Raw genomic sequence first — 14,174 nt, 5'->3', positions numbered from 1 at the left:
TGAAAGAGTTGTTCACAACATCCTGTTACATCATTTAGAGACTTGGGTTGACATCAAGGGCTCGGCTCTTAGCTTATTATGCTCTTACCTCATCAACAAAACTTTTTCTGTTGTTCTGGGTAACTCTACCTCTTCGATGGCTCAGCTGAGTTGTGGTGTGCCTCAAGGCTCAGTTCTTGGCCTCCTTCTCTTTTCTACATGCTGCCCCTTGACCAGGTCATTCAAAATCATGATGTGCGCTACTATTTTTATGCTGATGACACTCAGTTATACATGCCACTAAAACCCAGAGACCCTAGCACCCTAGCAAATCTTACAATTTCTCTCTGACATTAAATCCTGGATGTCTGAAAATTTTCTCAAATTTAATGATAAGTCTTGAAGTCATTTTGTTTGTTCCCAAAAATTCCATCAGCCCTTTTGTTACTAATTGTAGTGGTCTGTCAGGTAGTCTTAAACAGGCTGCTAGGAATCTTGAGGTAATACTCGATGCTAACATCAGTTTTGATAATCAAATCAAACATGTTCAGTCATGTCTGTGAATGTTCTCATTCATCCAGATCATGGTTATCCAAAGGAGTTGAATCAAGTGCAACTGGACTTGGTATATACCCGTGAAGACGTTTCGCCTCTCATCCAAGAGGCTTCCTCAGTTCGTGCAAGAGGCTTCTAGTCAGAAAGGCACGAACTGAGGAAGCCTCTTGGATGAGGCGAAATGTCTTCACGGATATATACCAAGTCCAGTCGCACTTGATTCAACTCCTTTGGATGTTCAGTCATGCTTTCTCCAGCGCAAGCCAATCTCCTCAATGAGGTCATTTTTATCAACTGCCGATCTGCAAAAAGATGTACATGCTTTTATCTATTCTTGGCTTAACTATTGGAATGCACTTTATTCTGGTATCAGCCAGGGCTCCGTCCACCGTCTGCAGTTGGTAAAAAACGCTGCTGCTCAGCTCATTACCGGGACAAAGAGGCATGATAATATCACTCCTGTGCTTGTCTCCCTACACTGGCACCCTGTCATATTTCGGATTTTAAAATTCTATTGCTCACTTTTAAGGCTTATATGGTTTTGCTCCTACATACATTTGTGATTTATTGACCTGGTATATGCCCCTTCGACCATTAAGATCTGCAGATGGAGCCATGCTGGTTATTCCAAGGTCTCGGTTTGTCACAAAGGGTGACTGGGCTTTTGCGGTTAGAGCCCCCACACTATGGAACTCTCTTCATGTGGAACTAAGACAAACCAAGTTTCCAGATTCTTTTAAATCTCGTCTTAAAACTTTTCTTTTTATGAAAGCTTTTACAAATGTTTGCTATTTTCTATTTATTTATACTGTTTTTATTTTCATCCCCCCCCCTTTTTCTCCCCAATTGTGAATTGTTCTGTTTTTATGTTTTTAGCGGTATCGTTTTTAAGGGAATTTTTGGATGTGAATTTTTGTCTTTACTGTTGCACTGCTGTGGGCTAGGAGAAACGCATTTCGTTTTTCTTTATGTGCGCAGGTACATAAGGAAATGACAATAAACTAAATCCTTGGGCAATTACTCCACTCTTCCGAGCCATCCCGGTTGCTGCTTCGCCCCCTCTGCTGATCCGGGGAGGGCTGCAGACTACCATATACTTCTTCCGATACATGTGGAGTCGCCACCCACTTCTTTTCACTTGACAGTGAGGAGTTTCGCAGGAGAACCCAGCCACTGAGGATGCACAAGCCAGTACATTCTCAGTGCCAGTCCCAAGCCCGGATAAATGGGGAGGGTTGCGTCAGGAAGGGCTTCCAGCATAAAATCTTTGCCAAATCAAATATACGGATCATAAATAAGATTTTCATACCAGATCGGTCGAGGCCCGGGTTACCAACAACCGCCACCGGTACTGTTAACCAGCAGGGTGCCGGTGGAAACTATGCTACTGTTGGGCGAAGGAGAAGGTGAGGGGGAAGGCATGTCCAGAGGCAGCAAGAGAGGAGGAAGGGTACGAGTGTGGAGGTGAGTGTCGGAACTTTGAATGTTGGCACTATGACTGGTAGAGGGAGAGAGCTGGCTGATATGATGGGAAGAAGAAAGATAGGCATACTGTGTGTGCAAGAGACCAGGTGGAAGGGGAGTAAGGCCAGGAGCATCGGAGGTGGGTTCAAATTGTTCTACCATGGTGCGAATGGGAGGAGAAATAGGGTAGGGGTAATTCTGAAGGAAGAGTATGTCAAGAGTGTGCTGGAGGTGAAGAGAGTGTCAGACAGAGTGATGAGTATGAAGCTGGAAATCGAAGGTGTATTGCTGAATGTTATCAGCGCATATAACCCGCAAGTTGAGTGTGAGATGGAAGAGAAAGAAGAATTCTGGAGTGAGTTGGAAGACGTGGTGGAGAGGGTACCCAAGAAGGAGAGAGTGGTGATTCGAGCAGACTTCAATGGACATGTTAGTGTAGGGAACAGATGTGATGAGGAGGTGATGGGTAGGTATGGTGTTAAGGAGAGAAATGTGGAAGGACAGATGGGGAGGGATTTTGCGAAAAGGATGGAAATGGCTGTGGTGAATACATATTTCAAGAAGAGGGAGGAACACAGGGTGACGTACAAGAGTGGAGCAAAGTGCACACAGGTGGACTATATCTTATGTAGAAGGCGCAATCTAAAAGGGATTGGAGACTGCAAGGTGGTGACAGGGGAGAATGTAGCTAAGCAGTATCGGATGGTGGTCTGTAGGATGACTTTGGAGACCAAGAAGAGGAAGCGAGTGAAGGCAGAGCCAAAGATCAAATGGTGGAAGTTGAAGAAGGAAGACTGCTGTGTGGAGTTCAGGCAGGAGTTAAGACAGGCACTGGGTGGCATTGGAGAGTTGCCGGATGGCTGGGCAAGCACTGCAGAAATAGTGAGGGAGACAGCTAGGAAGGTACTTGGTGTGTCATCAGGACAGAGGAAGGAAGACAAGGAGACTTGGTGGTGGAATGAGGAAGTACAGCAAAGTATACAGAGGAAGAGGTTGGCAAAGAAGAAGTGGGATAGTCAGAGAGATGAAGAAAGTAGACAGGAGTACAAGGAGATGCAGCATAAAGTGAAGAGAGATGTGGCAAAGGCAAAGGAAAAGCTGTATGGTGAGTTGTATGACAGGTTAGACACTAAGGAAGGAGAAAAGGACTTGTACCGATTGGCTAGACAGAGGGACCGAGCTGCGAAGGATGTGCAGCAAGTTCGGGCAATCAAGGATAGAGATGGAAATGTGCTGACAAACGAGGAGAGTGTGCTAAGAAGGTGGAAGGAGTACTTTGAGGGGCTGATGAATGAAGAAAATGAGAGCGAGAGAAGGGTGGATGATGTAGGGATAGTGAATCAGGAAGTGCAGTGGATTAGCAAGGAGGAAGTGAGGGCAGCTATGAAGAGGATGAAGAGTGGAAAGGCAGTTGGTTCTGATGACATGCCTGTGGAGGCATGGAGATGTTTAGGAGAGATGGCAGTGGGGTTTTTAACTAGATTGTTTAACACAATCTTGGAAAGTGAGAGGATGCCTGAGGAGGGGAGAAGAAGCATACTGGTACCGATTTTCAAGAACAAGGACGATGTGCGGAACTGTAACAACTACAGAGGTATAAAGTTGATCAGCCACAGCATGAAGATATGGGAAAGAGTGATAGAAGCTAGGTTAAGATGAGAGGTGACGATTAGCGAGCAGCAGTATGGTTTCATGCCACGAAAGAGCACCACAGATGCGATGTTTACTTTGAAAATTTAGTATAGAGAAGGCCAGAAGGAGTTACATTGTGTCTTTGTAGATTTAGAGAAAGCATACAACAGGATGTCGAGAGAAGGTGTGGTATTGTATGAGGAAGTCAGGAGTTGCAGAGAAGTATGTAGGGGTGGTGCAGGATATGTATGAGGGACGTGTGACAATGGTGAGGTGTGCGGTTGGAATGACAGATGGGTTCAAGGTGGAGGTGGGATTACATAATGGATCGGCTCTGAGCCCGTTCTGGTTTGCAATGGTGATGGACATGTTGACAGACAAGATTAGGCAGGAGTCTCCATGGACGATGATGTTCGCGGATGACATTGTGATCTGTAGCAAGAGTAGGGTGCAGGTGGAGGAGAGCCTGGAGAGATGGAGGTATGCACTGGGGAGAAGAGGAATGAAAGTCAGACGGAGCAAGACGGAATACCTATGTGTGAATGAGAGGGAGGACAGTGTAATGGTCAGGATGCAAGGAGTGGAGGTGACGAAGGCATATGAGTTTAAATACTTGGGTTCAACTGTCCAAAGTAACGGGGATTGCAGGAGAGAGGTGAAGAAGAGAGTGCAGGTAGGGTGGAGTGGGGGGAGAAGAGAGTCAGGAGTGATTTGCGACAGAAGGGTACCAGCAAGAGTTAAAGGGAAATTTTACAAGATGGTAGTGAGACCAGCTATGTTATATGGTTTGGAGATATTGGCACTGACGAAAAGACAGGAGGTGGAGCTGGAGGTGGCAGAGTTGAAGATGCTAAGATTTTCACTGGGAGTAACGAAGAAGGACAGGATTAGGAACGAGTATATTAGAGGGACAGCTCAGGTTGGACGGTTTGGAGACAAAGCAAGAGAGGCAAGATTGAGATGGTGTGGACATGTGTGGAGGAGAGATGCTGGGTATATTGGGAGAAGGATGCTGAATATGGAGCGGCCAGGGAAGAGGAGAAGAGGAAGGCCAAAGAGGAGGTTTTGTAGCAGTAGTAGTAGTAGTAGTAGTAGTGAGGAGTTTCACCAGGGGGACGTAGCACGTGGGAGGATCAAGCTATTACCCCAGTTCCCCCTTCCCCCTGCAAAGGTGCCCTGACCGACCAGAGGAGGCGCTAGTGCAGCAACCAGGACACATACCCACATGGCATGTGTAGTCTGCAGCCCTCCCCGGATGGGTAGAGGGGGTGGAGCAGCGACTGGGACAGCTCAGAAGAGTGGGGTAATTAGCTGGATACAATTGGGGACAAAAAGAAGAAGAAAAAACAAAAAACAAAACAAAACTTACTCTGTAGCAGAACTCAACTGATTCTGACAAAAATAAAATCCGATAAAATTATAATGTAGAAATGAAGACTTCTTGAATTCAAATTTAAGAATTTAATGACTTTTAAGACCTATTTTTTAAAGATATTTTAAGACTTTAAAGAGGAGCAGACACCCTGAGAGAAGATGGTGTAAGCCCAGAGAAAATATACCCGACACGTTAACAATCACTCCTGTCTTCTTTCTATAGATGGACGTGATTGGAAAGCTCCCTCCTGAAATTTTTTTTTTGAATATAAATTTATTTCTGATTTTTCCCTTCTTTCTCCCAATTTAGTGGTCAATCGATCCCTATTTTAGTTCAAACACCCACCCTCGCACTGCATGTGTTCGCCAACTGCATCTCTCCGGCCGGCAGTCTCGAAGGAGACGCCTCGTCACTGCTGTGACAAGGCGAATCCAGGCCGAACCACTGCTTTTTCCCCCACACACACAGAGACGCATTCATGTGACGAACACAAGCCGACTCCGCCCCCCTCCCAAAGACAGCGTTGCCAATTATTGCTGCTTCACCAAGTCCGGCCATAGTCGGGTCTGATGAGACCGGGGCGCGAACCCCGGTCCCCAGTGGGCAACTGCATCGACACAAATCCGATGCTTAGACCGCTACACCACCGTGGACCATGCGTTCTTATCTTTGTGTTACACTGCTGTGGACTGGGGGAAACGATATTTCGTTTCATTTCATGGTGCATGGAATGAAATGACAAATAAATGTTCCTGATTCTTGATTCCCCACCCTGTCAAATACTTTTTCCTGATCTAAGGAGAGAATACCAATGTCAAGATCATAAAGTGTACATAGGTCAATCACATCTTGAAAAAGATTGTCCATTATTCGTCTGCCCTGTACACAGTATGTTTGGTCCATATAAACAAGTATATCCAGATAGTCTCTTGGTCTGTTTGACAGTGCACTGGAAAGCACTTTATATTCTGAGTATGTAAGGGCCACCATCCTCCAGTATAGTCCAAGCATATAAGGGCCACCAGCCTCCAGTTTTTCAGCAAAGCTAAAGCTCCCTTTTTAGGGAGCAAGGAGAGAACTGCCCTCTTACAAACATCGTCCCTGCATGGAAGCACTCCAAGAGAACTTCATGCAGGTTAGGTCCAACACAACACCAGAAACACTTGTAAAAGTCAGTATTGAGCCTATGTATTCCTGGCTTCCATCCTGAAGCCATCTGACCCACAGCTACAGTCAACTACTCCAAGCTGAGTTCTCTGTCCAGGTCTGCCTTTTCCTTGAGATTGAGCTAAGGAAGTCCCTCCAGCAGCTCTGCAGCACTGTCCTAATCACACTGCTGTGCTCCAAAGAGAGAAGAGTAAAAAGCCACAGCATGACTCCTCATTTCCCTTGGATCAGTCGTCACCCTGCCACCGGGGAGCTTTAGAGATGTTATCAGCTAGCTCCTTGCAACAGTCTTCTCCAAACTGAAGAAGAAAGAGCTCGGAGCATCCATGTCTTTGATGTTGAGGAAATGAGACCTAATGAGGACTCCTTTCGCTCTCCCCTACATGAAGGTCCTGAGCTCCAGTCTTTTTTTCTTGCAGCAGGCCATCAGCAGCGTCTGGATTACTATTCATAGCACACTCAATGTTCTTAATACTGTCCTCCAGCTCCTGGACTGCTGCTTTAATACTAGCAGTGGAGTGAGATGTATACTGCTGACAGAAGACACGAATCTGTGCCTTACCCACTTCCCACTAATGCCTCAGCGAAAAAAGAAAAAAAATTAGCTTTTTTTTACTTTGCCAGTAGACTCAAAATTGTTCAAAGCTCTGACAGAAAATGCCATCCTGCAGCACCTTGTTGAAATGCCAATATGACCTAACTTTTTCCCCAGGAGAAATGATCAACTCTACCATGATGAGATGATGATCAGTGAAGCAAACTGGGGTAATGGAGCTACTAATTAGACTGGATGCAAGTGACTTTGAAATGTAGAACCTACGTATCTAGCCTGGCTGCACTCACCCTGTTATTGCTCATCCTGACCCACGTCCCTACAGACAAAATTGGCCATGTCTGCGGGTGGGAAGCTCGATGTGAGTATGTGTTCTGGTCGCTGCACTAGTGTCTCCTCTGGTCAGTCGGGGCGCCTGTTCAGGGGGGAGAGGAAACTGGGGGGAATAGCATGATCCTCCCACTTGCTATGTCCCCTGGTGAAACTCCTCACTGTCAGGTGAAAAGAAGGGGCTTGCGACTCCACATGTATCGGAGGAGACATGTGGCAGTCTGCAGCCCTCCCCAGATCGGCAGAGGGGGTGGAGCAGCAACCGGGACGGCTCGGAAGAGTGGGATAATTGGCCGGATACAATTGGCGGAGAAAAAGGGGGGGGGCCCAAAAAATGTATTTAAAATTCAATTTTCCTCTTAAATTGAAGCCCCCCCATCTGAGAACAATTGTTGTATGTTGCCAGGAAGCAGATTATATCTTACTTTGAACAACATTTGTGCAGTCTTGAATTCTACCAGGTCCATGTACTTCATAGCCCGTGAGTTTAAAAAGTCTGTTGGTGTGTTCCCTATATCCTACATTGTTTACTATCCTTATTGCTCTTTTTTGTAGTACACATAATGATTGTAGGTTGCTTTTGTAGGTGTTCCCCATACCTCCACGCTGTAATTCAAATATGGCAATACAAGTGAAAAATACAGAATGTACAATGTTTTACGTTCCAGAATGTGCCTTACCTTTCCCAGAACTCCAATGCCATTTTTGTTCTCATGAATATTATATGAGGTTTCCAGCAGATTTTATGGTCAAGTATCACACCCAGAAATGTATTTTCATATACTCTTTCAATGTTAATATTGTTGATTATTAATTCTACTTGTGTGTCTATTTTACAATTTCCAAATAACATAAACTTAGTTTTGTACAGATTTAATGATAATTTGTTTCTGTCAAACCACATTTTTAACTTTTTCATTTCAGCTGTGATCAACTCCAAAAGCTCCTGTAGTCTCACCAGAGCAAAAAATAGTTGTGTCATCCACAAATAAAATGAATTTCAATGGACTTGATACCTTACACATGTCATTGATATGCAGAACAAATAATTTAGGGCCTAATACTGACCCCTGTGGGACTCCACATGTAATGTCCATGCATGTTGATTTGTAGTCACCTATCTGCATAAATTGTTGTCTGATTCCCATATAACTTTTCAGCCAATTTAGCCCCACCCCTCTGATACCATACCATCTCATTTTATTAAGTAATATTTCATGGTCAATTGTATCAAATGCTTTTTTTTAAATCTATAAATACTCCCACGGCATATTTCTTGTTATCAATACAACTAGTTATCTCTTCTATTAGCTCCATTAATGCCATAGATGTCGATCTGTTTGATCGGAACCCATATTGACTGTCTGACAACAATTTATGTTTCTCAATAAAATTATCAAACCCTGCAATATAGTTTTTCCAAAACCTTTGAGAACTGGGAAAGTAAGGACACAGGCCTGTAATTGGTAAAGTGATGTCTAGTCCCAGCTTTATGTAGTGGGTTAACTTTAGTAATTTTCATATTGTATGGGAATGTACCCATTTTGAAAGACAAGTTGCAGATGTAAGTCAGTGGGTTTACAATACCATTAATGGGTTTCTTAACTAGTCATATCAATTCCATTCCAGTCAGTTGACGTTTGGTTCTTACTCTTGTTAACAATATCAATGATTTCCATTCTTTCTACAGGTCTCAAAGATTGAGCTTTGAATTCTATCTCCATAATCCTCAATAGCCCCCACCTCTTTTGGCTGTGGGTCATTGATTTCTTTTGCCAGTTTTGGTCCCACACTTAGAAAAAAATTTGTTAAACCCAATTACCACATCATTCATACTGTTTACAGTTTTATCATTGTCCAGTAAATACTGAGGGCAACTTGTGTTTGTTGATCAATTTCGAATAATGCTATTTAATATTCTCCATGTGCCCTTGATATTGTCTTTGTTTTCCTCTAATATTTTGTTTTAATGTTCCTTCTTGCACATTCTCATAATATTATTTTGATATCTTTTGTATCTATTTTCTGCCTCTACTGTTCTACATTTTATGAACTGTCTATAGAGAGCATTATTTTTTCCCCGGTCATTTTGCAGCCCCTTTGCAATCCACGGTCTATCCTCATAGTTTTGCTTCCTGTTGTATTGTTTTATTGGGCAGTTTTTGTCATATAGTGTTATAAATAGACTGGGAAATGTACTATAGGCTTTGTCAATATCATTCTCCTCATGTACTTTTTTCCAGTTTTGTTCAAACAATTCATTCCTAAATGCACTCATGGCTTCCTCCGTTCTCACTCTCCTGTATTTTATCACAGTCTTCCTTAGCCTTCACATATCACAGCCACAGATCACTTGTATCATTCGTTAACAACCCACTCACTATGTTGTAGTCCATATTATTTGAGGATATGTTGTCTATTAGAGTGGCACAGTGTGATGTTATTCTGCTGGGATTTGAGATCGCTGGATAAAGACTCAGGCTATACATTGCATCGATAAACTCGTCAGTCAATCTGTGCTTGTTGGGATTCAGCAAATCTATATTAAAATCCCCACAAATAAACACAATCTTCTGATCTGACCAAGCAAACATTTCTTCCATCCTTTCCTTAAATATTTCAATGCTGAATCCAGGTGCTCTGTACACACAACTAACAATTACACTTGTCATGTTTTCCACGTGAATGTAAGTGGTGATGCATTCCATTACGTCATCAATAGTTGTAGACATGTTTTCTACTACCTTATAACTGAGGTTTCTGTCTACATATAGAGAGCCACACCACCCCCTTTCTTTTTCTTCCTATTCATGTAATTTAAGACATATCCGTCCATCTCAAAATCCATCCCTTTCTTGTTGTTGAGCCAGATCTCAGACATCGCTATGATACTGAACAGTTTCTTGAATAGATATAAATATTCTTTGTTTTGAAAGTTTGCATATAGACTTCTACTGTTAAAGTGGATGATTGACAAACCATTCTCTGAATTAACATTGTTGTTAAATAGTTCTTCAGTGTGATAACAACAATTATTGTTTTTTTTTTTTTTTTTTTTTTGTTTTATAAATTTATTTCTGATTTTTCCCTTTTTTCTCCCAATTTAGTGGCCAATTGATCCCTATTTTAATTCAAACACCCACCCTCGTATTGCATGCGTTCGCCAACTGCATCTCTCCGGCCGGCAGTCTCGAAGGAGACGCCTCCCCACTTTCGTGACAAGGCGAATCCAAGCCGAACCACTGTTTTTCCGACACACACAGAGACGCATTCACATGACGAACACAAGCCGACTCCGCCCCCCCTCCCGAAGACAGCGTTGCCAATGATTGCTGCTTCATCGAGTCCGGCCATAGTCGGATCTGACGAGACCGGGGCGCGAACCCCAGTCCCCAGTGGGCAACTGCATCGACACCAAGCCGATGCTTAGACCGCTACGCCACCGCGGACCATAACAATTATTGTTTAGATCATGGAAGAAGTTAACATCAGGATCGATGTCTTGTTCAAGGTTCATGAGTTTTAGTGTCCAGTAGTCCAATATATTACTTTGCTTACTTGTAGTTACTGGTACTTGTCCAGCTCTACGATCTCTCTGACACAGAGCACCTTTGCTCCCTCTGGTGTTCCATTAAGCGTGATGAAATCTTTTCAGTTGGTCGTCCACAAAGATTGAATGTCTTTCTGCTTCCTTAGCAAGCGAGCTTTACTGGCAATGTTCGTGTGTTTCTTGGTCAGGGGCTCATTCACCTAGACACTGGTTCCCTTCAGCTTCCTTCCTTGTTTTAGTGATGCAGTTTTGTTTTTTCTGTTCGTAAATGGGATTATTATTGCTGTTTTGCCCTCATCTTTTCTTGGGAGAGGGTGACACGCTTCGATAAAGTTGTTGTCCACAGAGATGCCTGGTTTGGCAACGAAATCAGTCACCTGTTGCTCCAGAGGATCCAGCTCGGTTTCGATGCACACTGCCGCGATTGGTCCCGCCACCCTGGCGTATGACCTAGTCTCCAATCCGCTGATTATTACATGTTCATGCAAGTATATTGCTCAAGGTCTTACAGTCTGTACTCTAACTGGGCGACCGTCTTGTGTTTCTCATCATTCTGGTTTTTTAGATCTGATTCCCTACTAATCTGGTTCTGCTGTTTTGCGACATCTGCCATCAGCCTCGTAACATCCTCCATTTGTGCTGACACAAAGTTGAGCCAATTCTTCATTTCCGTGATTTCCTCCTCTGTAGTTGACCTCTTTAGTTTCGCCATTTCTCTTGTTTGTGCAGTTTGATATCCGAAGGTAAACCGATGTCTGTGTCAGGGGCGAAAATCTGATATATACTTTGGAGGGGACAATCAAACCATTGTGATGTAAAGGGTGGGGGATCGTGATCTTTTGAAACTTAAATATGCACTATTAAGTGTCTATAATCAGCACAGGTGCTTTCGTTGTGTATTATTAATATTATTGAAATTACATAGTTATGTTTATAGTGATATATTGGGGGGGATATATCACATTTTTCCCAGGATGGGGGGTATGGTCTGTGTAAAAGTACTTATTCTTGATGTAAAGTCTTCATGCATGATGGCAGCTGTGTATATTAAACGTTCGACTGCACATTTTGAAGATTTTGGGATTTTATTTTTTTTATTTTTTTTAATCAGGTCTCAGGGCTCGCAAAAAGGTCTCCCCACCCTTAGTTCCTGGTAGTCTGGACATTCTTTCTTCAGAGGGTCCCAGCACAATTCAACTTCAGCTCTTGAGTCAATTTGTGGAACTCCCTGTGTAGCGGTCTGTCTTTAAGAATGGGATGTCCCCAGTATTACCGTCATTTCCTTTTCATCTGCTCAAATATGACGAACTCATCATCACTGCTGCGACTTGTGGACTTTTTTTCCCGGTTATCCAAACTTTTCAAATAATGACAAAAATGTTTTGCATCAGACGTGGTATGAATCTTTGGTGCAAAAAGTTAATTCTACAAATATTTTATATTTTTGTGTCATTTTGTCATATCGGACTTGGTGTGAACAGACCTTATGAATTTATGACGTCTACAGTTTCACACGTGAATTTACCTTCTGACTCTACTGTAAATCACTCTGAATAAAATCTACCTTTACTCATTAAGTAGAAAAGTACATAGATCACGTATGTACTGCAGTAGTACTGCAGTAAGCACTGCAGCGGTGAGCGTGTACTGACCTCTGTCCCGTTCTTCAGCTAATGCTATGACAGCATTGTTTGGCAGCGGCTGCTTCTTGCCTTGACCAATCAACACGCCATCCACAAACGTCCCGTTATTACTGAGGTCTTCTATGAAAACAATGGTGCCCTCCTAGGATGACAGACAGAAAAACATACGGAGACAAACAAGATATAGAGATGAATAGAGACAGACATAGAGACAGAAGGGGATAGGCTTAATAAGAGAAGTTCTCTACATAGACCACATTCACACTGCAGAACGGGGACTTTTCCCCCTCAGATTGGATGTTTTTGTCAGTGCTGATGTTCATTTTAAAGTCACTGATCTCAAGAAATTCTCCATTTTGCTGATTCTCCGGTATTTTATTCAAACCAGCTCCCACAGAGGGGTTGTGGGTAGGTGAATTTGAGGAAAATCAAGTGACTTTCTAAATGAGATGAAATATATATTTACAGCAGTGGGTCAGGATGTATGACGACTTAAGAAGTCTAAGAAGGTTGAATCAGTTCATCTGGACACAACTTCATTGACATATACATTTCATCATCATTTAAGTGACGTCTTCAGTCTAAACTGACTGCAGGTATCCCCACCCTTATAAACAATACAGTTATATAACGACCGAAACAACAGAGAAAGAGAAAGCATATGACAGGATGCCGAGAGAGGAGGTGTGGTATTGTATGAGGAAGTCAGGAGTTGCAGAGAAGTATGTAGGAGTGGTGCAGGATATGTATGAGGGAAGTGTGACAGTGGTGAGGTGTGTGGTTGGAATGACAGATGGGTTCAAGGTGGAGGTGGAATTACATCAAGGATCGGCTCTGAGCCCTTTCTTGTTTGCAATGGTGATGGACAGGTTGACGGACGAGATCAGGCAGAAGTCTCCATGGACTAAGATGTTTGCAGATGATATTGTGATCTGTAGCAAGAGTAGGGTGCAGGTGGAGGAGGGCCTGGAGAGATGGAGGTATGCACTGGAGAGAAGAGGAATGAAAGTCAGTAGGAGCAAGACGGAATACCTATGCGTGAATGAGAGGGAGGACAGTGTAATGGTGAGGATGCAAGGAGTAGAGGTGATGAAGGCATATGAGTTTAAATACTTGGGGTCAACTGTCCAAAGTAACGGGGAGTGCAGAAGAGAGGTGAAGAAGAGAGTGCAGGCAGGGTGGAGTGGGTGGAGAAGAGTGTCAGGAGTGATTTGTGACAGAAGGGTACCAGCAAGAGTTAAAGGGAAGATTTACAAGATGGTAGTGAGACCAGCTATGTTGTATGGTTTGGAGACAGTGGCACTGATGAAAAGACAGGAGGTGCAGCTGGAGGTGGCAGAGGTAAAGATGATAAGATTTTCACTGGGAGTGATGAAGAAGGACAGGATTAGGAATGAGTATATAAGAGGGACAGCTCAGGTTGGACGGTTTGGAGACAAAGCAAGAGAGGCAAGATGGAGATGGTTTGGATATGTGTGGAGGAGAGATGATGGGTATATTGGGAGAAGGATGCTGAATATGGAGCGGCCAGGGAAGAGGAGAAGAGGAAGGCCAAAGAGGAGGTTTATGGATGTGGTGAGGGAGGACATGCAGGTGGCTGGTGTGACAGAGGAAGATGCAGAGGACAGGAAGAGATGGAAACGGATGATCCGCTGTGGCGCCCCTTAACGCAGGGGTCGGGAACCTTTTTGACTGGGAGAGCCATAAAAGCCAAATATTTCTAAATATATTTCATTGAGAGCCATATAGTATTTTTAACGTATAAGAAATTAAATATGTCTCACTTTTAATGCGACTTCTGGTGCTGCATGGTTTTGCTGATGGCCTTGTAGTCTGGCTCATACGTGGTGAGGTTGAGCTTCATGCAGGCGTTGAGGCTTCCATCAGTTAAACGTGAGCGTAGGTTGGTCTTAATGTTCCTCATAT

At 43.4% G+C, this 14,174-nt stretch overlaps 1 protein-coding gene across 3 annotated transcripts in view; it reads right to left on the bottom strand.

Moving 5' to 3' along the window:
- The window catches only part of chek2 (checkpoint kinase 2), a 253,196-nt gene that overhangs the window by 223,832 nt on the left and 15,190 nt on the right, over positions 1 to 14,174 (bottom strand). For all 3 annotated transcript variants that reach the window (XM_056274315.1, XM_056274332.1, XM_056274324.1), the window contains exon 4: positions 12,258 to 12,390. In XM_056274315.1, the coding sequence (XP_056130290.1) occupies positions 12,258 to 12,390 (133 nt within the window). The remainder of the gene's footprint in view (positions 1 to 12,257; positions 12,391 to 14,174) is intronic.

This window comes from Lampris incognitus, chromosome 1, assembly GCF_029633865.1.
Source record: "Lampris incognitus isolate fLamInc1 chromosome 1, fLamInc1.hap2, whole genome shotgun sequence".
NCBI lineage: Eukaryota > Metazoa > Chordata > Actinopteri > Lampriformes > Lampridae > Lampris > Lampris incognitus.
This window is presented reverse-complemented; position numbering and strand designations above follow the sequence as displayed.